Source organism: Sorex fumeus, unplaced genomic scaffold, assembly GCF_029834395.1.
Source record: "Sorex fumeus unplaced genomic scaffold, SorFum_2.1 ptg000013l, whole genome shotgun sequence".
Lineage (NCBI taxonomy): Eukaryota > Metazoa > Chordata > Mammalia > Eulipotyphla > Soricidae > Sorex > Sorex fumeus.
This window is the reverse complement of record NW_026606070.1, coordinates 1,617,012-1,643,360: the sequence shown is the minus strand read 5'-3', so window position 1 is coordinate 1,643,360 and position 26,349 is coordinate 1,617,012. Positions and strand designations below refer to the sequence as shown.

The following is a 26,349-nucleotide window of genomic DNA, read 5'->3' as shown; positions in this document are numbered from 1 at the left end:
GGGGCTCCCCACGCGGCTGTATTCCTAAACCAGACCCCCGGGTGGCGAGCGCCAAACCGGGGTCTTTCTGATGCCCAGGTGAGCACTCGGCCAGGCAGCGCGAGTCCCTTTGGGTTTGGGGACCTGCCTGGTGGAGTCCAGGCTGGGCCTAGAGATCCCAGTCCGTGTCCTTGGAGAAGTGGGGCAGGGCTGAGGACAGCCCCTCAGGGTCCTTCTAAGCATACACACGTGCACTCACACACCCAGAACCCTTCTAAGCACTGCGTACACACATGCACACGCACACACACACACACAGCACCAAGAGGTATACACACACCCCCAGACACACACATGCACACACACACACACACACACACACACACTGGACAGACACAAACACACCAGATGGGGGGGGTGATTGGGGGGCACACATACACTCACACACACAGGACCTTTCTAAGCACTGCACACACACACACACACACACACGGACACACACCCCTCCCGCTGAGGTGCTCACCTTCCGTGTTCCAACCCGGAAGTGCCAGCGTGGGACCCAGGCTCAGACCATGGGCCCCAAGTGGCAGAGACTCCGTGCCAGTAGCTCGACTCCACGACCTCACTCGCAGAGGTGGCCCCTGCCCACGAGTGTCCGGGGAGTGGTGCCCATCTGAGGGCCCAGGGCTAAAGGGGCCGACTCCCCCTCCCTGAGGGCCTATATCCGGCTGGGGGTGGGGAGGTGGATCCTCGTCCCCCGTGTGATGATGGCCACTGGGGAGCCCGGTCACCATGGGGCCCGGGGGCGGCTGCCGTCTCCCACCGTCCACTCGCTCCTTTCCGCTTGGGACAGCGCTTGCGTTCTGGCCACCCGCTCAGACTGCCCCCTTCCCCAGCCCAGCTGACCCACACAGCTCTGGGGACCGTGCATTTGGACGTAGTGTCCAGTCTGGCGCTGCTGTGACCTGGCCCCCCACTTAAGCCGCATCCTCCCCTCCCGCTCCTGGAGCACCCCGAGTGCCGGGCTCCTGGGCCAGTGGCCACCGGGGGACCAGGTGACACTGACCACCGGGGCCCAGCTGTTGTGCTGACCACACACAGCTGTCGCCCCAGAAGCAGTGCCCGAGCCCGGGCAGACCTTGGAAGGCACTTAGTGCCCTGGCCCCCAGGCACCTGCCCGGCCCGGCTTTAGCCCGTTAGGAGAAACGGCAGCAGGGGGTTCCCGCGGGGGGCGGGAGGGGCTGGAGGAGCGTCTCCGGGCAGTGCTGCTGGCACAGACGGAGCCCAGGGCCGAGCCGAGCCCCGCCGGGCGCCCTGCGGGTCAGACGCTGCCCATGGAGCGCCGGGCCCTGCCCTCCAGTGGCCGGGTCAGTCCCGGCTCCCAGGGGAGCGCGTTGGCCCTGCGACCCGAGCGGTGATTTTCCACGTCCCCCGAACCCGTCCTGACTCCCCTGTCCCGTGGCGTTTCCCCAGCACAGCCCCACCCCCGCATTGCTCGCGCGTGAGTAATCGGCCTTGGCACGGGCTCCCGCGTAGCACGGTGCGAGACACGCCGTGTCCTGCAGGAAGTCGGGACGGGGAGCCAGGGCCCCGCGAGCACTGCGGGGAGGGCCAGGACGGGGCGGCCGGAGGCTTCCAGGGAGCTGCACCGCCCTCTCCTCCCTCCCTCCTGCTCTCTTTCTCTCCCTCTCTCTCCCCCTCTCTCTCCCTCCCTTCCTCTCTTCCTCTCTCCCTCTCCCTCTCTCCCTCTTTCCCTTCCCCTCTCTTCCTTTCTCTCTCCCCCCTGCTACCCCCCTCTGTCTCTCTCAGGGCTGAGGTCATCTCCACGCCTCCGCCCAGCGCTTTTTCCGTCTGTGGACAGGCAGGACGTGGCCGGCCCGGGACCATCTCCAGGGCCCAGGGCGGTGGGGCTGTGGGTGCCCCGCGGGGTCTCGGCTATGACCTGGCAGAGGTGCAGAGCCGGGAGTGGGGGTTGTTCCGTCCCTGTGGGAGCCACGTTGGTGGGGCCTGAGCCGGACGGCAGGAGCACGCCCACCCGTGCAGGCCCTGAAGGCCCGGGAATGCAGGAGTGAGCCCCGAACACGTCCCTGTCCCCCAGACACTGGGACATCCGTCTGTCCTTCAGTGGGCCTAGGAGCACATGTGGTCGGGGGCCTGCCCTCCCTTCCTCCCCTCCCCTCCCCCCTCCTTCCCCTTCTCTGCCTCCTGAGATAGTTCTGGGGCTTTGCTCACTCCCCTGCCTGCCTCCTTGGATGCGATTCCTTCCTTCTAGCTCCTTCCTGCCAGAGCAGACTCTCCGTTGTGCGCGGGTGTCTGTGCTGTGAAGGGGCTGGAGCGATGGCACAGCAGGGAGGGCACTTGCCTTGCACACGGCCGACCCGGCTTCAATCCCCAGCATCCCATAAGGCCTACAGAGCCGGGAGTGAGGCCTGAGCACAGACAGAGCCAGGAGTCAGCCCCAAGCACAGAGCCGGGAGTCAGTGCTGAGCACAGAGCCGGGAGTCAGCCTTGAGCACAGAGTCAGGAGTCAGCCCTGAGCACAGGGCCAGGAGTCAGTCCCGAGCACATAGCCAAGAGTCAGCCCTGAGGAGCCCTGAGCACTGCTGGGTGGGCCCCAAAGCAAAGGCAGGTGTGTCTGGGCAGGCGAAGGCGGCGGCGCCCCCCTGGCGGCCTTGCTGCTCTGCACTGAGATGCCCACGACTTCTCTCTCTCTCTCTCTCTCCCCGGTTCGCAAGGCCTGTGGGGAACCAGCCTCATGCAGGAGGGCAGCGCCGACCGCGAGCAGTACCTGCAGAGCGTCCTCCGGGAGCTCCTCACCTTCCTGCTGTTCCTCATCGTCCTGTGCATCCGTGAGTGACCCTTCCTGCCCGCCCGGGATCACACTGCAGCAGTATCGGGGCAGGCACTTCCGCCTGTCACCGTGTCCGGGGAGAGGCGGGTGACGGCCTGCTGACCGTCCCCGAGCCAGAGGCACGGGGTGGGCCTGACCTGTAGAGGCCCCGAGCTCTGTCCGTGGTATCTGCCTCACACACACACACACACACACACACGCACAGGCTCACACACTCAAACACACACACTCCCACGTACACACTCACACACTTACACGTACACCCTCACACGTACACACACACTCATGTACACACTCATACGTACACGCTCACACACTCATGCACATACACACAGTCACACACGCTCACACACACTCCCACACTCAGTCACACACACACACACACACAATCATATGCTCACACACTTGTGCACACACGCTCACACACACAGGCTCACACACTCACATGTACACACACACTCGTACGTACACACTCACTCTAACACATACACAGTCACACACACTCACACACACACACATGCTCACACTCATACACATAGTCACGCACACACACGCACACTCATCGAACCTTCCAGCCACACAGCCAGACTCAGCCGGTACCACACAGAGTGATCCCAGGGTCTCCTGAGCACTGCCAGGGAGCCCCCCACCCCCAGCCGGCCAAGAGACCAAGTGAAAGGACCGTCGTGTTTGATTTCTTGACAAGAACCCTGCTGTCACTGGGCCGATGAATGTTCAGTCTGCGTCAGAACTGTTCTTTTAATCACCATGAGAGACAGTTGCGAAGCGGTCCAGGAGTGGGTTTCAGTCCTGCGTGTTCCAGCACCCGTCCCTCCACCAGGGCACGTTTCCCACCGCCAGTGTCCCCCGTCCCCTCCCGCCACCCGCAGCCTGCCTCTAGGGCAAGCGCTTTTCTTTCCCTCCCTCTCTCTCCCTCTCTCCCTCTCTCCCTCTCTCCCTCTGCCTCCCTCCTTCCGGGCATGACGGTTGGTCATACAGACACCAAGGGGTCATCACGTCTGTGATGGATCATTTCCAACTGTCATGGCCATAGCGGTCCCTTCTCTGTCCTCACTGCCCTCTCCCCCAGCACTTGAGGCAGGCTTCCAACCGTGGACCAATCCTCCTGACCCCTCTTTCTACTCTCCTTGGGTATTCATCTCTTCCTGTGTGTTTTTTTCCGTCCCACGAAAGACGGCAGTCATTCTCTGTCTGTCCCTCTCCTTCTGACTCGTTTCACTTACCATGATCCTCTCCATTTACAAGCAAATTTCTTGACTTCATCTTTCCTAACAGCTGCATAGTATTCCATTGTGTAGATGTACCAGAGTCTGTCCCTTCTCGGGCACTCGGGTTGTTTCCAGATTGTGGCTATAGCGAACAGCGCCGCAGTGAACATATAGGCACAGATGTCATTTCTGCTGTGCTTTTTTGCATCCTTGAGATATATTCCCAGAAGTGGTATTACTAGGTCATATGGAAGCTCATTTTCTCGTTTTTGGAGGAATGCCCATATTGTTTTTTTTTTTTCAAAAAGGCTGGACCAGTCGGCATTTCCACCAGCAGTGAAGGAGAGTCCCTTTCTCCCCACATCCATGCCAGCACTGGCTGTTCTTTTGTGCTTTTGGATGTGTGCCAGTGTCTGTGGTGTGAGGTGGTATCTCATTGTTGTTTTGACTGGCATCTCCCTGATGATTAGCGATGTGGAGCACCTTTTCATGTGCCCTTGGCCATTTGTATTTCTCCTTTGAGGAAGTTTTTGTTCATTTCTGCTCCCCATTTTTCTTTTTTTTTTTTTGATGGGGCTGGATGTTTTTTCTTGTATTTTTTTTTTTCCCGCCAGTGCTTTATATCTTGGATGTTTGGTAAATGTTCTTCCCCGTTCATGGGCTCTCTGTATTTTGGCCACTCGTTTCTTTTGAGGTGCAGAAGCTTCTTAGCTTCATGTGGTCCCGTTTGTTTATCTTTGCTTCCACTTTTTCCACTTGCACATCCCATAGGGCTCACCAAGCACCGCCAGGAGTGGTCCCTGAGTGCAGAGCCAGGAGTCAGCCCTGAGCATCGCCGGGTGTGACCCAAAAGCAAAAAAAAAAAAAAAAATTAATTAATTAATTAAAAAATAAAGCAGTGATCAGTGTTAGAGAACTTGGACAAAAGACAACCGAATGTCTTCTTGTATGTGTTCTCTCTGCAAATCCCAGAAAAGCGTTCAAGTTTCCCGTCCAAACCCTGAAGCGACAGTGTTGAGGTCTTTTCCGCTGTGGACAGGCCCGGGTTTTCTCTTGAGCACGTATTCTCTCCCTTCACGTTTTTCTAGACTTCTTTTGATAAAAACTAGTTTGAAAAAAAAAAAAGTGTTGAAGTATCATTGAAACTAGTTATTTTCTGTCTGTTAAGAGACATGGCTCAAGTTAAAAGGCAGAAAACACTTACAAATGGGTCCAGAGAGACAGTACAGTGGGAAGGCCTTGCATGCAGACAACCCGGATTCAATTCCTGGTATCCCATAGCGTCCCCCAGAGTCCCACCACGGGGGCTTCCTGACTACAGAGCCAGGGTAACCCCTGAGCATCATTGACTGTTGTACCCCTCCCCCCAAAAAATAATTATAAAACTATCACAAACCATTTCAATGTAACATATTTGTCAGAGCTACAAGCCAGGTCCTTTTTCTTTTTTTTTGTTTTTCTTTTTGGGTCACACCCAGCATTGCACAAGGGGTCATTCCTGGCTCATGCACTCAGGAATCACTCCTGGCGGTGCTCGGGGGACCACATGGGATGCTGGGAATCGAACCCGGGTCGGCCGCGTGCAAGGCAAACACCCTACCCGTTGTGCTATCGCTCCAGCCCCCTTTTTCTTTTCTTTTGCATTTTTTGGGGGGTCGTGGAGGGGATTATACCTACTTGTGCTCAGAGCTTTACTCCAACTGAGGGAACCAAATGGGATTCCAGGGATTGAACCAAGTTGGCTCTGCACATGGCAAGTGCCTTACCCACTGTATTATCTCTCCAGCCCTGTAACTTTAACACATTTAATACTAAACATTTCCCTAAGAAAAGTACTAGGACTTTAGTAAACATTTACCTGAACAGGAACTAGGACACTTGGCAGAGTAAAAACTGAAATCAAATGGGCTTTAATATTAAACTCACTAATCTTTCTAGAGGGATGGAGATGCGGGGACCAGAGGGTGTCCCAGGCTTAGTCAGGCGTCTGTTTGCTTGACCGGCCTCTCCCTGATCCCAGCCCCACGGGACATGACCCCACTGAAGGGGCGGGCACAGCGCCCGGCCCGGAGAGAGGACCCTTAGAGGGCTCCTGTCCTTGCCTGTCAGTGGGGGCACCGTAAGTCTTCTCCTTCAAAGTGGTGGGCTTTGGGTTGTGTTTTTTTTTTTGGGGGGGGGAGGACTTTTGGATCACACCCTGTAGTGCTCAGAGCTTACACCTGGTTTTCACTCGGGAATCACCCCTGGTGATGCTTGGGATGACCATATGGGGTACCGAGGATTGAACCCAGGTTGGCTGTATGCGAGCCCACCACACACACACACACCCCTTGTGGTGGTCTCTGAGCGTGCACGCACGCGCGCACACACACACACACACACACGCACACGCCATTGTGGCAGTCCTGAGCCCTCTGTGGCCCTGGCATTTATTAAGAGGCAACGCATTTTTAAATTACCGACTGGTTTACTTTCAGCTCTTTCATGTCCTGCGTTTGCACCTTCACAGTGTGTTGCCTCCTTGGCGCTTGATGGGTGGGCAGGGTGGGGAGGGGGTGGTGTCAGCTGCCCGGTCAGCCTTAGACTGACCAGGTGGGGGCGTTTCTGAGGCCGTCCAGCAGGGGGCGCCACAAGCTGCAAGCTTGGGACTTTTCAGACCCAGTCTGGGAAATTTCACCAGCTGTCATCCTGGGTTCTGAGAAGAGCGAGCACAGCGGGACAGGGAGATGCTTTCAAGTCAGTGTGTGTGTGTGTGTGTGTGTGTGTGTGTGTGTGTATGTAAGTGCGTGTGTGTGTGTGTGTGTGTGTGTGTGTAAGTAAAAGGGGGAATCCAGGCATGCTCTCTTTCAGTGAGTCTGGAGCTAGTCCGGGTGTCCAGTGCCTTGACCCCCACCCCCTGCTGGCCTCCTGGGCCGTCTTGTCGCCTCTCGTCACCCCTCGGGCCCAGAGAGCCGGTCACTCACCCGCAGGGTGGGGCAGGGCAGGCCGAGGGGTGGCCGTCCGCCCGGTGACCCCTGTCCTCTCCGCGCAGTGACCTACGGGATGATGAGCTCCAGCGGCTACTACTACACCCGCCTGATGTCGCAGCTCTTCCTGGACACGCCGGTGTCCCGGACGGACAAGGCCACCTTCAAGACTCTCTCGTCCATGGAGGACTTCTGGAAGGTATTGGCCAGGGGCTGCCACCCGAGGGTGGACTCCCACGGCTGCCTCCGTTCTGCCCACCGGGCAGCCCCGGGGGCGGGTTCCTGATCTGCGCTCTCAAAAAGCCTCTTTCATTTTGTATTTTATGTGGCTTTGGGGCCTCACCTGGCGGTGGTGCTCAGGGCTTGCTCCTGGCCGGGCTTGGGGGGGCGTTCCGGGAACCAAGGATGGGACCCAGGCCAGAGCCTGCCCTGCTCGACCGTGGCTCCGGCCCTCTCTAAAATTCTTTTTAAAGCTCGGAGCCAGAGTTCCTGGTGATCAGGGTGCCCGTGTCCTGGCCTGCAGAGCCCCGGGCCCCTGAGTCCAGCTGCTGAGATAACAAGAACCAGTCTCCCTCCCCCGGGCACACGGGGAAGGGGCCTCACCTGGCCTTTCCTGAGTAATGGATTTTTTTTTGTGGGAGCAGAGAGTTTGCCCTGGGCCAGCGACCCTGTACTTCCTCGGGGAGGCCCTGCAGTTCCCTGCACTTCCCAGGAAAGCCCTGCAGTTCCCTGCACTTCCCCGGGAGGCCCTGCCTCCCCTGCGGTTCCCTGCAGTTCCTATAGTTCCCTCCTGCACACAGGGCTCCTCACTTGGGTCTCGGTCACTCCCGGGCCAGTGAGGTGAATCTTGGGCAGCTCAGTTGAGTGTGTGCACACGCAGGGCGCCTCCACTTCCTCCCCAGGGCCCTGCACCCTGTGTTTGTGGCCACCGCTGCCGTTCGACTTATTCTTGCTTCTGGCCACACGCAGCCATGCTCGGGCCTTTTTCCCGGCTCTGTGCTCGAGGGGGTCAGCCCGGCCGCTACTCGAGAGCACTGTGCAGTACCCGGGATTCAGACTGGGGTCGGCGCAACCCAGGCAGGTGCCCTCGCCCTGTCCCAGACCAGGAGTCGCACTGGCCATTCCTCGCAAACGCACCCCGGCTGGGCGGTGCGGTGGGAGCCTCAGGGCCCGTCCCTCCACTGCCCCCGTGTGTCCCCCCTGCCCCTGTGTCCCCCCGCCCTCCGCGGCAGAGCCCTGAGCCCCGTGACCACCCAGTTCGCAGAGGGCGCCCTGCTGGACGGGCTGTACTGGGAGGCGCCGCCGGGCACCGGGCCGGACGCCGACGGCCACGGCTTCATCTACGCCGAGAATCTGCTGCTGGGGCAGCCCCGCCTGAGGCAGCTCCGCGTCCGCAACGGCTCCTGCGCCGTCCCCCAGGACCTGCGCGAGGAGATCACCGAGTGCTACGACGTCTACTCGCCCGCCAGCGAGGACCGCGCCCCCTTCGGGCCCCGCAACGGCACCGCGTGAGTTGTTCTTGCAGCCGGGGCTGGGGAGGGCTGGGCCGGGCCATGTCCCGTGGGAAAGCCGCCGCCCAAGGGGGTCCCGGGGACCGTCCACTTGCCCTGCGGCCTCTCAGCCCTCCCAGGGCCCCTCCTGCTCTGCTACCTCGCACCCGGGGCCAGGCCGAGCCCCACCATCCCTGCCGCTCTCGGGGTCTTGGGGTCCCGGCACCGAGGGGGCCCTTGGCTCGGCCCTGTGTCCCCCAGGGGCCCAGGAGTGACCGAGACCCGAGTGAGGAGCCCAGTGTGCAGCCAGAGGGGGGACCTGCCGTGCTCATGGCACCTTCCCCCCACGCCTCCCGAGACCCTCAAGTCCCACGTCTTCCCCCACCCCATGTGTGTGTCCCCACCAGCTGGACCTACTCGAGTGAGAAGGCCCTGAACGGCAGCAGCCACTGGGGCCTGATGGCCACCTACAGCGGCGCCGGCTACTACCTGGACCTGTCGCGCGTGCGGGCGGAGGCGGCCGCCCAGGTGGCCACGCTCAGGAGGCTCGGCTGGCTGGACCGGGGGACCAGGGCCGTCTTCGTGGACTTCTCCGTGTACAACGCCAACATCAACCTGTTCTGCGTGGTCAGGTGCGGGCCGGGTCTGGGCGTCCGGAAGAGCTTTTTTGTGTGCGTGGGGGGCAGGGTCACACCCGATGATGCCCAGGGGTTCCTCCTGGCTCTGCGCTCAGGAATTACCCCTGATGGTGCTCAGGGGACCCTCTGGGACGCTGGGAATCGAACCCGGGTCAGCCATGTGCAAGGCAAACGTCCTCCCTACTGTGCTATTGCTCCAGCCCTCTTTCCTTCTTTCCTTAAAGATTATTTTTTTGCTTTTTGGGTCACACCCGGCGATGCACAGGGGTTACTACTCCTGGCTCATGCACTGGGAATCAAACCTGGGTCGGCCGTGTGCAAGGCGTTTAAACACCCTCCCCGCTGTGCTATCGCTCCAGCCCCCGTGAAGAGGTTTTGCCTGTGTGCGCACACCCCACCCGCCAAGTACAGGCAGTGACCGCTGGGTTGGGTCTCTACCCCCAGCAGCCTCCGGGGCCCACTCATGGTTTTGCAGAGCCAGGCCCAGGGACACTGCCTCCAGGGAGCAGGCCCAGCTCACCCCCTGGCCAACTGCTGGCCCGCCCATCCTTCCCGGGCCATACGTGCCGGGGCCCTGGGCGCGCGTTCTCCGGGTTCCCGTCAAGTGTCTGGGCATTTGGCCGAGGGCGCAGAGGGCCTTGGCTGGGTCAGCTCCAGCGTCACTAGAGTCAGGTCGGCAGAGGGAGGCCGGGCGGGAGGCCCTGTCTGAACCCCCACGGTCTCGCCGCCGGGGGCTCCCGTGTGACCGTGGATCTGGGTCTGCACGCAGGCTGCTGGCCGAGTTCCCGGCCACGGGCGGGGTGGTCCCGTCCTGGCAGTTCCAGCCCGTGAAGCTGCTCCGCTACGTGACCACCTTCGACTTCTTCCTGGCGGCCTGTGAGATCGTCTTCTGCTTCTTCATCCTCTACTACTTGGTGGAGGAGACCCTGGAGATCCGCATCCACAGGCTGCACTACTTCCGGAGCTTCTGGAACTGTCTGGATGTGGTGATCCTCGTGGTAGGTCCCGGGGGACGGGGGGTGCCCGCAGGCAGTGCTCGTCTGGGTCTGCCCGAGCACAGCAGTCGGGGTCCAGCCCCGCTCGCCACTTCCCCGTGGCCTTGTTGCGCTCGGCACGGTGAGGGCGGCTCGTGTAAGGTGGGCTCAGCCTCCTGTGCGGACGGGGAAGAAACCGCGGTTGATGCTGCTTTTGACAAGGGCTGGTAAAAAACAGATTCTCCTTTTTCTTTTTCTTTTTTTTTCTTCTTGGGTCACACCCGTCGATGCTCAGGGGTTACTCCTGGCTCATGCACTCAGGAATTACCACTGGCGGTGCTCGGGGGACCATATGGGATGTTGGGAATCGAACCCGGGCCGGCCATGTGCAAGGCAAACGCCTTCCCCACTGGGCTATAGCTCCAGCCCCTGATTCACCTTTTTCCGCGTATGCATAAAGCTTGGGCAGGAAGAAGGAGGGTGCTAGTGTGAGGAGGGCACAGAGACCCCCCCCCCCCCCCCGTGCCCTTCCCTGGTCGGGGCCTCACGGCTCCCCAGAGGGAGGCTGAAGGGTGGGCGCCATGACACAGCCAGCCTGGCGGCCTCTGCCCCGCCCTCGCTGACCTTGGGGCTTCCCCTTTGTGGCTGGGCGCTCACCTGGGGAGGGTCACTGCAGCTTCTCCTCAGCATGCAGGGGGTGTCGCCTCCCCCCCGAATTGCTCTGCAGAGAGCTCAACTTTCCCTCACTGGTTTGTACCACACCCAGCAATGCTCAGGACTCGCTCCTGGCCGGGCTCGGGGGACCCCATGGGATGCTGGGGATCGAACCCGGGTCGGCCGCGTCCAAGGCAAACGCCCTCCCCGCTGTGCCCTCGCTCCAGCCTCAGCTGTTCTTTACTCCATCCGCCTGGCAGGGGCCGGTCACACGCTCTGGCTTTAGACCGTGGGCCGCCTGGGCGCAGCATCCCGCGTGGGCAGCGAGACCTGAGTCGGCAGAGGCAGAACCCGAAGGCTTTCTCGCTGCCGGCCCAGAAGCGTCAATATTGTCATCTCGAGCCCAGGCACATCGTCCTGGAAATCGCTGGGCGAGGCAGCTGAGGCCTCCCGGGAAAGGAGAGGGCGCCTTCCCGCGTCGGCCCTTGGGTCCTCGCCCGCAGCCCCCTGACTCGGGCCCTGTAGGGTGCCCTGTGCCCCAGGCTTCTGCTGTGAGGCCCAGCTTTGCCGGGACTTCCAGGTCCCCTCTTGGTCCCGTCTGCTCTCTGCAGACCAATGCCACCAGCCGCTCGGAATCGCAGGAGACTCTTAGTCCAGCCGCAAGTCGGGTGCTGGGGATGTCCCTGGCCAGCGCTCCTGCTCGCCTATCTAAGCCCCTCCTGATAACGCTCCCAGGCCCACCCTCAGGAGGCCTCATCCGAGAGCCCCAGAGGAAGCTGCAGTGTGGCCATGGCCCTGCTGCCCACGACGTCTTGTCGCTTCTGTTTTGGTGTTTAGAAAGAGGAGGCTGGAGGAAACTCGGCCATGCGACCCCGTGTAAGCGGCCAGATGTGCCCTGTCTGGGGTAAACCTTGTCCTGAATAACAGACACTGTCATGCGTGGAGAGTCTGGGGACTGCAGGCTGCTGCCCGGCTCGGTCCGTGTGGAGACGGTTTTTTCCCCCCAGTTCTATTTTAAGGGCCTGAGAGGAAGTGAGCCTGGCACCGTCCCACGGTACAGCGTCGGCCCTGGAAACTCTGCAGGCAGGATGGGAGGCGGGGAGGCTGCCCTTCCGCCCACGGGTACTGGGAGCCGGGCAGGCGGGGACTCGGTCGGGCCCAGTCACAGGCTGTCGGGAGGGCAACCCACAGGCCGAGCACTGAGCCAGGAGGTGCTCCCGGGCCCCGAGAGCCAGGACAGGAATGTCACGGCGCCTGACAGGCCCCTGCAGAGGCGTCCACGCACATGGACCTGGCTGGACGCAGGCCCTGGCAAAGTGGACCTGGATGGGCCTGAGCAGGGGGGCCTGGTGGGTGGCTCCCCTGAGCCCCTCGCCCCATTGTTCTGTGTCAGTTCCCCCTACCGGCCCTGCGCGGGGGCCAGCCACGATTCCCAGGGCTCCGTGGATTTGTCTCGGCCTGTCTCTCTGGTTAAGCCCAGGGGTCCTCGGGGCTTGGGTGGGACTTTTTTTTAATTATTATTCACGATCACGGTCCTCCTGTTGTTCATCGATTTGCTCGAGCGGGCACCAGTAACGTCTCTATTGTGAGACTTGTTGTTCTGTGTTTGGCATATCGAATATGCCACAGGGAGCTTGCCAGGCTCTCCCGTGCGTGTGGGTGAGATACTCTCAGTAGCTTGCCGGGCTCTCCAAGAGGGGCGGAGGAATCGAACCCGGGTCAGCCATGTTGGCTGCGTGCAAGGCAAATGCCCTACCGCTGTGCTGTCGCTCCAGCCCTAATTATTACTATTTTTTAATTAATTCATTCATTTATTTTTGCCTGTTTAGGACTTATTTATTCCTTGAAATAAGCAACTAGCATTATTATGAAGCTCATGGCTAGAACTTACTGGCAAATATGAGTTCTTTTTTTTTTTTTTTTTTTTTTTGCTTTTTGGGCCACACGGGGTGATACACAGGAGTCACTCCTGGCTCTGCACTCAGGAATCACTCCTGGCGGTGCTCAGGGGACCCTATGGGATGCTGGGAATCGAACCCGGGTCGGCCACATTCAGATGCCCTGCCCGCCGTGCTCTCACTCCAGCCCCACTCAGCTCAGGTCCAGCTTGACTCTGGGCTGGACCTCCTGCTCCCTGACTCGGAGCTGGGCCTCTCTGCGTGTCGGATGGAGGACGGGCAGGGGAGGGGACGCCGTCGGGGGCTGGGGGCGTGTCTGAGACCCACCTGGGGGAAGCCAGTCTTGGCGGGAATGCGGGGCTCCAGCGGGAGACCCCCACAGTGACGGCCGGCCTGTGTTGCAGCTGTCAGTGTTCGCCATCGGGATCAGCGTCTACCGGGCATCGGGCACTGAGGGGCTGCCCTCGCGGCTGGAGGAGGCGGGCGCCCTGCCCTGCCTGGAGCACCTGGCCTACTGGCAAGCCCAGCTCAGCAGCCTGGCCGCCGTCATCGTCTTCTTCGTCTGGATCAAGGTGAGCCACGACTCGCAGGCCAGGGTCTCAGGGGTGTCTGGGCCCCGGATCTTCCCTCCTGATGGCAGGGGAGCTGGGTGGGGCGTGGGTTCTGGGTGGCGGTCGGTTGGTCAGTTGGTCAGCAGGGAGCCCTCTTAGGTTCCTCCCGGCTCTGCTCAGGAACCGTCCCCCGCAGTGCTCTGGGGGCCGTCTGGGGGCAGAGAGGATGAACCACCTGTGCCCAGATGCTCTGACCCCAAACCACCTTGTCTGTCTGACCCCCTCGAGGGCTCGGGCCAACACCCGGTGATGCTCAGGGGTTCCTCTTGGCTCTGCACTCGGGAATTACCCCTGGCAGTGCTTGGGAGACCCTATGGGATGCTGGGAATCGAACCCGGGTCGGCCGCGTGCAAGGCAAACGCCCTCCCCACTGTGCTCTGGCGCCAGCCCCTTGAGTTTGCTTTGGAGGCCGAATCCACGGCTGTTTCCCGAGGGGAGCTGGATCCACTGCCCAGGACAGGTGTCTCTGCGGGCCTGAGGACACCGGCTGCTCCGAGTCGTGGCTGACCTGGGGTGACCGGGGAGGCGGGGAGTGGCGGGGAAGTGGGCGCGTTGGAAGAGCAGGGCCCCAGCGGTGCCAGGGAGAGGCCACGAGGAAACCTTCCAGCATTCACTGGAACTGGGGCCGCGGCCAGCACCTTTTTCCAGGTAGAGCCGTGTTGCCCCATCCCCAGTGCCCGGGTCCACGTGTGTGAAAGGTCGCGCGGCATTGCCTCACGGGGACAGGGAACCCGCTGACCCAGCACTTGCCCAGGCGGTAGCCCTGCCCCTGCGGAGCTGCCCACAGCCACGGTGGTCAGGTGCTCTGCCTGTTTCTGGTACTGCGTGCGTGCGTGCGTGTGTGTGTGTGTGTGTACGCGTGTGTGTCTGTGACCGGCTCCGGGACCAGCGTCCCCACAAGAGCACCCGTAGCTGCTCCTCTGCCGGGGTCGTGGAGGCCGGGAGGGCCCGAGCCAGATGTGCAGAAGGTGTCAGCCTGGTCTCTGCCCGCCGGCACCTCCGAGCCACCCGGGCCTGCCCAACTCAGGTGGAGCGGTCAGCAGCGTCAGGGTGTCCTCCAGGACAGTGATGGCTGCAGGAAGTATTAGGAAGGGGGAGAACGAGCCTCAAGAAATCACACCGAGGCCGGAGGCCTGGGACAGCATGTGGGGCGCTGGCCCCGCACGCGGCCGACCTAGGAGGAACCAACCCCTGAGCACGGGGCATGGCCCCAAACAAAACAGCAAAGCTGCGGTGTGGCCAGAAGCTCGTTCTGAGAGGCGTGTGGGTAGCGTGGCAGCGATTGCCCGCCCGTGACTGTCTTGTGCTCAGCGGTCAGCGCCCGCGCCCCACCCCGGAACCAGCTGGCAGGGCACGCGCCGACCCCAGCTGCGGAGGGAGCCCTGGTTCCTGCCAGCCGGGTGGGCTCTGGCGCAGGGAGACACGGAGCCTGCCTCGGTGGCGCGTGGTGACTGGGCAGGTGGGTGAGGTGGGCAGGGCGCTGGCGCTGGCGGGCAGCCCACCTCTGGCCTGGATCTCCACCTGAGCCCTCCCCAGTGAGGGAGAGAGCACGGCCGCACTTCTGGAGGGTGGCTGTGGTTACAGCTTTCAGCAGTGGGTTTTGTTTGTTTTTGGTTTTGTTTCCTTTGATCACTTCACTTCTTTTTTGTTTGTTTTTTGGCTCTTTGGCTCACACCCGGGTTACTCCTGGCTCATGCACTCAGGAGTTACTCCTGGCGGTGCTCGGGGGACCCTATGGGATGCCGGGAATCGAACCCGGGTCGACCGCATGCAAGGCAAACGTCCTCCCCGCTGTGCTATCGCTCCAGCCCCTCATTCTGGTCTTTATCAAGGGAAAGATATCGCTGGTCATTTGAATCCTAATTCAAGCCGGCTCCTGGACCCAGCAGTCTGGCCGTGGGCTGAGCGCAGGCCGGACCTGGGGTCCCTGCGTGCCAAGTCACGGCCATTCACGGCCCTGGGAGCTGCACAGGCAGCAACCCGCGTCCTTCCCGGGCCCGACTCCTGTCGCAGAGCCAGGGTGCCGGCAAAGCCCGTCTCGTGGCCCTGCCTGCGTGAGGGGCATGCCTCCGTGGGTCTGGGGCCAACCAGTGTCCCCCAGGCCCCGTTCCTCGCCGACATGGTCCCTCCCGCCCGCCGCAGCTCTTCAAGTTCATCAGCTTCAACAGGACCATGAGCCAGCTGTCCACCACCATGTCCCGCTGCGCCAAGGAGCTGTGTGGCTTCGCCATCATGTTCTTGGTCATCTTCCTGGCGTACGCCCAGCTGGCCTACCTGGTCTTCGGCACGCAGGTGGGCGACTTCAGCACCTTCCAGGAGTGTATGTAAGTACCCACGGAGCTGAGGTGGGAAGCCAGGAAGGGGGACGCGGAGGTCATGGCAGCCGTTACACGGCCAGCGCTGGGGACGGTGGCTTCGAAGGACGGGGAGCTTGTCCCTCCCCAGCCGGCTGCAGATGCCAAGGGCAGCACTCACTCGGGGAGGGAACGGATGGCCGGAGCCAGGCAGCACTGCCGCCGGACACCCAGAGCGGGGGGAGGTTGCTCTCCGGGAACACGGGCCGGAACGGCACTTGCCTTGCACGTGGCCGACCTGGGTTCGACCCCCGACATCCCGTAGGGTCCCCCCGAGCACAGAGTTAGGAGTTACGTCCTGAGCATCGCCGGGGATGGCCCAGAAACCCAAAAGGAAAACCAAACCGTTGGCCTGTCCTTCTTCTTCTTCTTGTTGAATCCGTTGCCCTTGTTACAGAATCCCCGGTTGTTTTTTTCAGTGGTGTTTTCGAAATATTGGGAGGAACGGGATATGAATTCTTTTGTCTTTTCAAAATTCTCAAAGGTGAGAATAAAAATGGCACCAAAACTAGCTCCCCTAGTTGGGTTGGGTTCATTGCCCGAGCAGTGAGTGGTCAGGAAGGAAGGGCACTCGTGCCTGGAACTCCAGTCAGTGCTCTCAGCTGCAGTAGGATAGCAAAGAGCTTTTCCAGGTGGCTCCTGGCAGCTCTGGAGACCACCTGGGGTGCCGGGATCAAGGCCAGATGGGCAGCGTGAAGGCCAGCGCCCTCCCAGATCCACTGTTGCTCTGGCTGCCCCAGAGCCGTCTTGGAGACAGTCTGGGCCCTGTGGGGACTGGAGACACAGTGTCTGCCGGGATGATCACTGGACAGCTGACCGCCTGGGACCCTCTAGCGGAGCCCGTCCCCCCCCCCGCCCCGCCCGAGGGGGAGCCCCCTATAACGAGGAAGCCGCGTCTGTCCTCGTCTGGGGGGTGCAGGGCCGGCGCCGGACTCTGCCTTCTGTTTCTGCATCGTGGTGCCGTGTCGTGTTTCGTTTTGTTTTTATAGTTTCACTCAGTTCCGTATCATTCTGGGGGATATCAACTTCGCGGAGATCGAGGAGGCTAATCGCGTGTTGGGACCACTTTATTTCACTACATTTGTGTTCTTTATGTTCTTCATTCTTTTGGTATGTATATTTTGGTTTACGGGCGGCTTTGCAGCTCTGCCTTTCACGAGTCGCCGTCATATGCCGCTGTCTTTCCTTTCCTCTCGCACACCGTTCGTTCGTTCCCTTGTGTGTTTTACTAAAGACCGCGGCAGGAGGGGGCGTGGGGAATGGAGGTATTTAAATATATGTGCATATATATTTTTTTTTAATTTCTCATTGATCCACAGCTTTCACCAAATCAACAAATGTGTTCTAAGACCTTCATGTGTACACACACACACACACACGTCAGTGTATGTACGCGTATCGATTCAGAGGGGGAAAAATCATGAGTCGGGCAGACTTGCAGCCACCTGCAGGAAAGCCATCCCTGGAAGACACTGCGCCCGTGTGTCCCTGCTGGCCTGGCCTTTCTTCCTCCTCCTCCTCTTCCTCCTCCTCACGGAAGGGGGAACTGACTGGGCGAAGGGGGTTGAGTAGAGGGTTGCTCAGCAGGCCACCGGGCCCGGCCGGCTTCTCTGCTTGGCTCACCTGCTCCGCCCACGGCCCTCAGGAATGACTGGGTTCTGCCCTCCCCCGTCCCCCCAATAAGAACCCACTTCAGCCCGTTTGAGATGTCAGAAGACCGATTCTGGTGCTCTGACCTCAGACCTGGAAGGAAAGTGCTCAGTCCACCCCCACCCCCAGAATAATCAGCTTTCCTTCCCCCCACATTTTTAATTAAAGCGCCACAATTTCCAAAGTATTTCCCATAGTTGAGATTTAGACACGCAATAGCGCAGTGGCAGCTTCCCTCCACCAGAATGGTCCTACCTGACGTTCCAGACTGACCTTACGGTAACCAGAAACCGCTTTTGATTTGTTTTTCAAAAACTGTGTGTTTCGGGGCTGGAGCGGTAGGGCATTTGCCTTTCACATGGCTGACCTGGGTTCGATTCCCAGCATCCCATATGGTCCCCCGAGCACTGCCAGGAGTAATTCCTGAGTGCAGAGCCAGGAGTAACCCCTGAGCATCGCCGGGTGCGACCCAAAAAGCAAAAAAAAAAAAAAAAAAAAAAAAAGCAGTGTGTTTCTCTCTGCCATATACACATTGTCATTTTTTTTTCTTTTCTAACATTTGAACCTACGCTGATTCTCTTTTTGCTTTTCAGTTCCGTTATCTTTTTTGTTTTTTTTTTTAATTTTCGTAGTCACCACGTTGTGGACGATTGGGTTTCAGTCATACAGTGTTCCAGCACCCCCGTTAGTTTAGTTTTGTTCTGTTTTTAACACATTGGGCTGGGGCTGGGGCTGGGCTGCTTCTGGACCTCTGGGTCCTTTTACCACATGTGGGACGCAGCCCCGATGAAGAGGGAGCACTGTGAGTAGGGAGCGCCCGGCCCCGGGCAGGGTTAGCGCAGGCACGAGGGGAGGCACTTGGCTTCTCCCGTGTGCAGAACACACAGCTTCCCGGTTGCTCATCTTCCGCTTGAAAAGGAGAGCCCTGAGGCATGCAGCTTGGGCAGTGCCGACCCTGCTGGGCCCCGGAGTCCGTCCCCCCACGACGCTGCTCTTGTCTGTCCCCCACACTCTCCCCTTTCCTCTCACAGTGGTATTCGGAGGCACAGAATCCCACTCCGTGTTGGCTGCTAGAATTTGAAGAGCAGCTTAGAGTGCCCCAAACCCAGAAGTCGATGTCAAGTCACATGTAACAAAAAGTGTAGAGAACGTGCGTGAGCAAAATTAGTGAAATTATCCCACCATTCACGGATGCACACGTTAAATCTTAACTGGTTTTGATTATTGTCTCTGGCGACAAAAAAATTTTAAAAAAGGTCACTGTATAATTTTGTAAGAGAAATTAATTGTCGCACTTGTTTTGGCTCATCTTAACAGAAAAAATCATTTACCCACAGAATGTGGTAGCAAAACAATTTGTGGCTCCTGGGAACAGTCGGATTGTCTTGACGATGAACAGAAAGGCAGGAGCGGAATTTTTGGGTGGATATTCGTAAAATAGACGTTGTATGCAGGCTTCTCCTTTAGTCACTGCCTTCCTATCATTTATAAACAGAATATGTTTTTGGCCATCATCAACGATACTTACTCCGAGGTTAAGTCTGATTTAGCCCAGCAGAAGGCTGAAATGGAGCTCTCGGATCTTATTCGAAAGGTAGGATGAACCCTGATTGGTAAACGGTTTTATTTATTTTTTTTAAACACCACGGTTTAGGGCTGTTCATAGTACAGTTGTCTGAGGTACTCGGTGTTCTGGCACCAATCCCCCCCCCCAACCAGTGTCACCATCCCTCCATCCTGTCCCCTTAGGACGCACCAAAAAAATTTTTAAGTCAAATTACTGGGCAAATGAAATTATCAAAATGGCAAATGGAATTCTCAAACAAAAATAAAGAGGGCCAGAGCAATAGTGCAGCCCGTAGGGCGCTGGTCGTGCATGTGGCTGACCCTGGTTCCATCCCCTATGTCCATATAGCCCCTGACCCATCAGGGGGGATTCCTGAGTGCAGAACCAGGGGTCAGCCCTGGGCACTGCCAGGGGTGGCCCCAAAATTTTAAATAAAAGTAGATCCAATAGGGGGCCGGAGCGATAGTATAGTGGGTAGGGCATTTGCCTTGCACATGGCCAACCCGGGTTCGATTCCCAGCATCCCATAGGGTCCCCTGAGCACCACCAGGAGTAATTCCTGAGTGCACAGCCAGGAGTGACCCCTGAGCATCGCCGGGTGTGACCCCAAAAAAAGCAAAAAAAAAAAAAAACAGAGACAGTACGGGGGTTAAGGCACTCTCCTTGCATGTGGCCGACCCCATGTCAGCCCCCAGAGCCCTGCCAGGAGAGATTCCTGAGCACAGATCCAGGGGTAAGCCCTGAGCACCACCAAGAATGGCCCCAAAAATAAAATAATTGAAGGACCGAGTGCGACTGCAGTGGCTAAGAAATTTCTCATCTTACGGGCTGCCCAGCCGGGTTCTATCCCGGCACCTCTGGTTCCCTGAGCCTGCCTGGGAGTGATCCTTGACACTCCTGGCGTCAACCAAGCCCCTACCCAAATAGAAATACAGGGGTCTAAGGTAGGGGAAAGTCAGGGTTTCTCTGGTTTTGCTTTGGGGCCCGCCGAGTGCTTGGGGCTGCGCCCACAGTTCTCGACCAGCCTGGCCCTGTGACCCAGAGGACGCTTGGAAGCAGGTATTTTTTGTCATTGGTACAAAATTCCCTTGACCTTTAATGGAATTTGAAAAAATAATAAAATAAAGACCAAAGGGCCAGGTTCGTGGCTCGAGGCCACCGTGTCCAGGGCCTGTGGGGCCCGACTTTGTACCTGGCCCCAACTTTGTACCTTCCCAGGAAGTGCCTGATTGTTCCCCCCCAGGGCTGGGCAGGAAAGCGGCCGCTTTGTTCTGCCTCTAAGCGTGAGCTCATTCTTTGGTCGGAAGCACGAAGCAGGGCCCATAAAGAGCCGCATCAAAGCGCAGCTTGTCCTCAGCGGCACCTCGCAGGACAGTGACCGCTGCTGTCCACGCCCCGGCCGTCGAGGACGGCTTTGAACTCATCAGAAACGCTCGGGAGGGGCCCAGAGCCCCATGAGCCCGGAGCTCTGCACGCCTGCGGTTCTGCCGGCAAAGGCCGCGCTGCACGAATTTGGCATTGCAGTGGAATCCACCTGGGGCCCCTCCTGCAGGCCCGGGAGCCGTGCGCAGTGCCAGGGGCCAGCTCAGGGCCTTGTGCTTGCCACCTCAGCTGCTTGGCAGGACCTGCCTGGTTTCCTTGTTTGTTTACAGAGGAATGAAACACTTGAATAGTCGAAGGGGTTTTGCGGGGTTTGTTTTTTTTATTTTCTTTTTGGGTCACACCCGGCGATGCACAGGGGTTCCTCCTGGCTCTGCACTCAGGAATGACTCCTGGCAGTGCTCGGGGGACCCTCCGCGATGCTGGGAATCGAACCCGGGTTGGCCGCGTGCAAGGCAAACGCCCTACCCACTGAGCTATCGCTCCAGCCCCAGTATTCAATGTTTCTGTTGCTTTAAATTTCAGTACGCAACGTCTGAATCCTGCGGTTTTTATTCCCCTGTAAAATCATAACTGACACCACGGGGGCTTATGGTTGTTTCCAGAAGGCCATGTGGCAGCCGAAATGGCCCCGTTGGTTGCTCTGCCCCCCCTCCCCCCCACCCTCGTGCAGCTCAGACCGGGCCTGCAGCGTCCGGCAGAGGAAACGCGTCCTAAAGCGTCTCCGGAAATCACTGCAGTGAGACGAGATTGGAAACGAGGATTCTGAGGTCCCCCTGGGACAGGGCTGGAGCGGTCGCACGGGGGTTCAGGCACGTGCCCTCCTTGCGTGCAGTCCACCCCAGTCCCACCAGTTACAGGATGGAGCACTGAGCCTGGAGTCAGCCCTCAACCCCCCCCCCCCCCCCCCCCAGGGTGTTGGACTGAAGCAAACGGAGAATCATTGCCCGGCCCATGCCCAGATGGACAGCCCTGGGCGCATGGGTCCGTGTCCCTGCAGCCCGGCCTTCAGCTATGTGGCCACGGTGCCTGCAGCCCCTTCACTGAGGGGCCCTGGCCCTGGTCGTTGACGCTTCCCGAGAGGGTGGACAGGGCGGGGACGTGTCCATCAGGCGCCCGGCACAGGGCCTCCAGCAAACCCGTCTCTCCCGGGCCGCAGGGCTGCCACAAAGCCTTGGTCAAGCTGAAGCTGAGGAGGAACCCCGTGGACGACGTGTCCGAGAGCCTGCGGCAGGCGGGCGGCAAGCTGAACTTCGACGAGCTGCGGCAAGACCTCAAAGGGTGAGGGCGCGGGCCCGGAGGGCGCTGCTGTGGACGGGCGGGTCTGGTCCCCACATGGGCCCTCGGCACCCCCAGGAGGGACTCCTGAGCATGGCCGGGTGTGACCCAAAAAGAAACCCCGCCAAAAAACCTTCATTTCTTGGGGTCCTGGGCCGCGCTTCATGGAACAATGAACTTGGCACACCTGGGACCCTCCTCCCTCCCTCCAATTTGCTTACTGCCTTCCCACTCCTGAGCTCGGCCGCTCAGAGCCACCACTTGCTTCCAGGAAGGGCCACACGGACGCGGAGATCGAAGCCATCTTCACCAAGTATGACCGGGACGGGGACCAGGAGCTGGCAGAGCACCAGCAGATGAGAGACGACCTGGAGAAGGAGAGGGTGGGTCTCCGCCGGACCCCGCGCTTCAGGCTGCCGGTGTCTGTCTGTCTGCCTCTCCCAGTCCGTGTGTTTCCTCCTTGCTTGCTCCAAAACCACGTAGGGACGCACCAGAGGGAGGCCGGGGCCATCGTGCGGCGGGTGGGGACTTGCCCTGCTCCCGGCCAGCCCAAATTCGAGCCCTGGTACCTGATAAGGTCCCCAAGCCCGCCAAGGGGGTAGCTCTGCACAGAGCCAAGAATGAGCTGGGCACCCCCTGGTTGGCCAGAAAGTCGATCGATCAATCAGTGGTTTCTCCGCACCCGAGCACACCCACGGGGGCCGAGCTAAGGAGAACAAGCGTGTCTGCTGGGCTGAAAAGTGCCTTTCCCGAGGGCTCCTCCATGAGGGAGGTTGACCCGTCCCGAACGTGAGCAGAAAGACGAGGGCACCGTCTGCACCAGGCTCCTGGCACCACTCTCCCTTGGTGCCCGAGGGAAGCCGGGCCCGTGGACGCGGGGCGTGTGCTGAGCCCTGAGCGTGTCGTCTGGAGCTCAGACGTGTCGTCCCGTCCGTCCGTCTCCCGGCCACAGGGGCTGGTCCCCCTTCACGCGCTTCTCCGCGCTGTGACCTTCCCGTTCTGTCGAACTCTGCCCTGACCCCGGCCCCGTGTCCCCCCAGGAGGACCTGGACCTGGGCCCCAGCTCCCTGCCCCGCGCCCTGAGCAGCCGCAGCTTCCCCCGCAGCCTGGACGACTCGGAGGAGGAGGAGGACGAGGACAGCGGCCACAGCTCCCGGCGCCGGGCCAGCATCTGCAGCGGCGTCTCCTACGAGGAGTTCCAGGTGTACGTTCCGGGTGGGGGCCCCGGGACGCGGCCTCAGCCTGGCCCCTGCGTGTGGCCCAGAGGGAGGGATCGCTCCCCGGCGCGCAGGAATGTGTCCGGGAAAGACCGTTGGCTGACCGCTAGGATCGCTCCTCCTCCCACCAGCCCAGACTGTCGCTGACCGTTTGGGGGTCTGTCTGGGGGTGCTGGGCTGTTCCCGCTGTTTCCGTTGGGACAGCTGTGGTGCAGCCCAGTTGGGCCTAGGACCCCCGGGACAGTCTGCGGTGCAGGACAGAACCTGTGTGTCTGTCTGTCTGTCTGTCTGTCTTGGCGCCCGACCACTGCTTTCTCCTTTATTTCCTGTAGAAGCATTCCTTCCTTCCTCCTTTCCTTAAATTGTCTGCCTGGAGCCGCTGCAGAAGGGCTGCGGGTCGTGGTTCTGTTCTGGTTTTGTGTCCGCAGCGTTGAGGGGTCACTTGGGCTGGGCTGGAGCCTGGGCCAGGCGTGTGCGAGGCAGACCACCCATCACGGCGGCCCCTGCACTCTCCCAGCTCTCCATGCATGAGTCTCGCTCTGGCCGAGATTTCTGTCTTAGAGCTTAGAGCACACTGCGTGTGGCGTGTCCGAGTCAGGGCGAGGAGCCCAGGGTCTCTGCTGAGCGGAGTTTCCCAGGGTTCTTGGCCGTGTAGCCCAGCGGGAAGGGCGCTTGCCTCGCACACTCCCGACCCGGGTTTGATCCCCGGCAACCCATGCGGCTCCCCCGAGCACTGCCAGGAATGAGTCCCGAGCACAGAGCCAGGAGGATGCGGCCAAAAAAGACACCCCCTCCCCCACGATAGTCACGTTCCCCGCCCCCCCCACAGTCCTGGTGCTGCGCGCCCCCTCCCTGCTGCCGCCCCCCACACCCCCACACCCTCCGCCCCGCGTCTCCTGTCCCGCAGGCTGGTGCGACGCGTGGACCGGGTGGAGCACTCCATCGGGAGCATCGTGTCCAAGATCGACGCCGTGATCGTGAAGCTGGAGATCATGGAGCGGACCCGGCTCAAGAGGAGGGAGGTGCTGGGCAGACTGCTGGACGGCGTGGCCGAGGTGAGGGCGGGCAGGGTCCGTCCCTCCGTCTGTCTGTCTGTGGGTGGGTGGGAAAAGCTCCTTCCCCCCACAGCCACGGGTCCCTGCGGGTCCCAGGCTTTGCCTTTTTTCATTTTTCGCCCCTCTCCGGGGGCCAGAGGCCACACCTGGCGGTGCTCAGGGCCGACTCCTGCTCTCGAGGGTGCTGGGGACCCCCCCTATGTGGGACGCCGGGGCTCGAACCTGGGTGGGCCGCATCCAGGCAGGCACCTCCCGGGGGTCCTCGTGGGCTCCTCCTCCCGGCAGTGCCTGCAGGCCCAGGCGGGAACCGGACCCTCGCGGGTGGCCTGGCCAGGGGCTTGTTCTGTCCTGTCCCACTCGCCGATGCTCAATGCCCGGCCCCCCTCCCCACCCCCTCGTTTCTCTTCCCTCCCCCCAGGACGAGCGCCTGGGCCGTGACAGCGAGATCCACCGCGAGCAGATGGAGCGGCTGGTGCGTGAGGAGCTGGGCCGCTGGGACTGCGAGGACCCGGCCGCGCCCCCGGGCCCCACCGGCCAGCCACAGCCCCCGGCCTCCCCGGCGCCCTCCGCCGACCCCGACCCCCGCGGCTAGGGCCCTGCACCCGCGCTTTAATTTATTCTGGGTAGGAACCGCCAGCCAGCAGGGCGCGCCTCTCAGCACCAGGGGTGGATACCGGGCAGTGCTCCCGCCACCCACTAGGGCTCCCACAGTGCTCCTGAGCCCCTCCTGCTCTGTGCTAGGGGCACCCTGAGAGTGCTCCCAAGTTCCTGTTCTGTGCTAGGGGCTCCCGACAGTGCTCCCTAGCTCCTCCCACTGGAACACCCCAACAGTGCTCCCGGGCTCCTGCTCTTCTGGGGCACCTGACAGTGCTCCCAGGCTCCTCCCGCTCTGCTGGAGGCACCCACAGTACCCACATGCTCCACCCGCCAGACCTCGCTGGCCCTGAGCCCACTGTGGGCTTTGCCCCCCGTGTGCGTCTCCACACGCCCGGCACAGCTGTCGGGGCCCAGCCATCATCCAGAGGCCCCGGGGGAGGACTCCAGAGCCGGGATTGGGGTCAGGGCGGATGGCCGGCACGCTGCCTGTTCGTGCTTTTTCCGTCCCTGAGTCTGCGGGGTTGATTCTCAACTGTGACCGTGACACAGTTTTCAGTCTTATTTAAAATGAGCTTCACGGAAACCCCCGCGACCAAGTCTGGGTTGGTCCCGTTCCTTCCCTGAGCGCAGAAGCGGGAGGAGCCCGTCACCTCATGACGTTCCCTGCTCACGTCGTGTTCATTCATTCATTCGTTTGTGAATTATCTCAATGCGAGTCTCTTCGCTGGAGGCTGCTTTGACATCACGATCCATTATGGAGACAATGTACGACGATATTCGGCGTGCACTGAAGGTTTTAACTCAGCAGATAACTTCATCTCAACAACAAAAAAACGTTACGGGAGTCTTGAAATTCACAGAAGAACAGGAAACCAAAGTGTGCACCCGCGAGCACTCCGGGCTCCGGAAACGCTCACCGTCAGACCGAGCCTGGAAGCGGGAGAGAACGTCGTCCCCCCCTCACCCCCCACCCAGGTGCCCGCCAGGGTCTTGGCAGCCGCGGTGTCTTTCCACTGTCCTACATTCCATTAGAAGGGGGTCCGGGGGAAGAAGCCCACTCGTCAGTTGTCAGATGCTGTTCCCAAGTGTCCGATGACTCCCCGGGTCTCGGGGCAGCTTTGATTCCCGCCCCGTTCGCTGGAGTCGTCGTCAAGTGGAAGCCCGGGGTCAGCGCCCACGGGGGCGCCCCTCCGAGTCTCCCCATGCCCCTTCTCTGCCCCTTCCCACCTTCCGAATATGCTACACAAAGCGCTTTTATTAGCCGGTACCCAAGTTCCGTTTTGGGAATGGAACTTCCAGTATCTGTATTTATATGTATGTGCATACCACGTTCCTCTATTTAAACAAACTTCGATTTGAAGGGCATCGTGATGTGGGATCCATATATGCCGACCGTGTACCATGTATCAGTTATGGTCACTACCAAGCCGTCCTAGGATATTGACTGGTAGACTGATTTTTTGGTGTCATCTGTAAAATTATGCAAAAGTATTTCCTTTTAACCGTGAGTTATATTTTTCTTTTCTTTCTTTTTTTTTTTTCTGTCAGGAAAATTCCCTCCTTCCCCTCCCTATCATCTTACCATCTACATTAAGATGTTACATATGCAAATGTTTCTTGATAATCGAGGATCTCATTCATGTGTAATATTGAGCACTTTACTTTTTAATAAAGACTTGTTGTATCAAAGCTGGTGGTGTCGCTGTTCTCTAAACGTGTCTGGTCAAAGAATCGAAGAGGATTTGCCCTGAGCCATGAGGGAATAGGAAAACCTCATCTTGGAAAAAAAATCTCTGTCTCGTGTCTGTCTCTCTCATTTTGAGAGCACATACCATGCTTCCTCCAGGGGATCCCCTCTGCGGGGTCTCTGGGGACGGGTGGGATGCTGGGATCGGGTCCAGGTTGACTGCGTGCGAGCCAAGTGCCCTCCTCGTTCCCCATCATATTCGCTCTGACCCGGC

General features: G+C 60.0%; 1 protein-coding gene across 1 annotated transcript in view; it reads left to right on the top strand.

Moving 5' to 3' along the window:
• Positions 1-26,071, top strand: part of PKD2 (polycystin 2, transient receptor potential cation channel) — a 30,853-nt gene extending 4,782 nt beyond the window's left edge. Inside the window, exons 2-15 of the mRNA XM_056111299.1 lie at positions 2,715-2,828; positions 7,091-7,224; positions 8,283-8,533; positions 8,923-9,147; positions 9,923-10,151; positions 13,084-13,251; positions 15,433-15,614; positions 16,634-16,754; positions 18,790-18,888; positions 21,401-21,522; positions 21,791-21,902; positions 22,560-22,723; positions 23,644-23,791; positions 24,210-26,071. Of these exons, the coding sequence (XP_055967274.1) occupies positions 2,715-2,828; positions 7,091-7,224; positions 8,283-8,533; positions 8,923-9,147; positions 9,923-10,151; positions 13,084-13,251; positions 15,433-15,614; positions 16,634-16,754; positions 18,790-18,888; positions 21,401-21,522; positions 21,791-21,902; positions 22,560-22,723; positions 23,644-23,791; positions 24,210-24,383 (2,243 nt within the window). The 3' untranslated portion in view covers positions 24,384-26,071. The remainder of the gene's footprint in view (positions 1-2,714; positions 2,829-7,090; positions 7,225-8,282; positions 8,534-8,922; positions 9,148-9,922; positions 10,152-13,083; positions 13,252-15,432; positions 15,615-16,633; positions 16,755-18,789; positions 18,889-21,400; positions 21,523-21,790; positions 21,903-22,559; positions 22,724-23,643; positions 23,792-24,209) is intronic.
• The last annotated feature ends 278 nt before the right edge of the window (positions 26,072-26,349 follow it).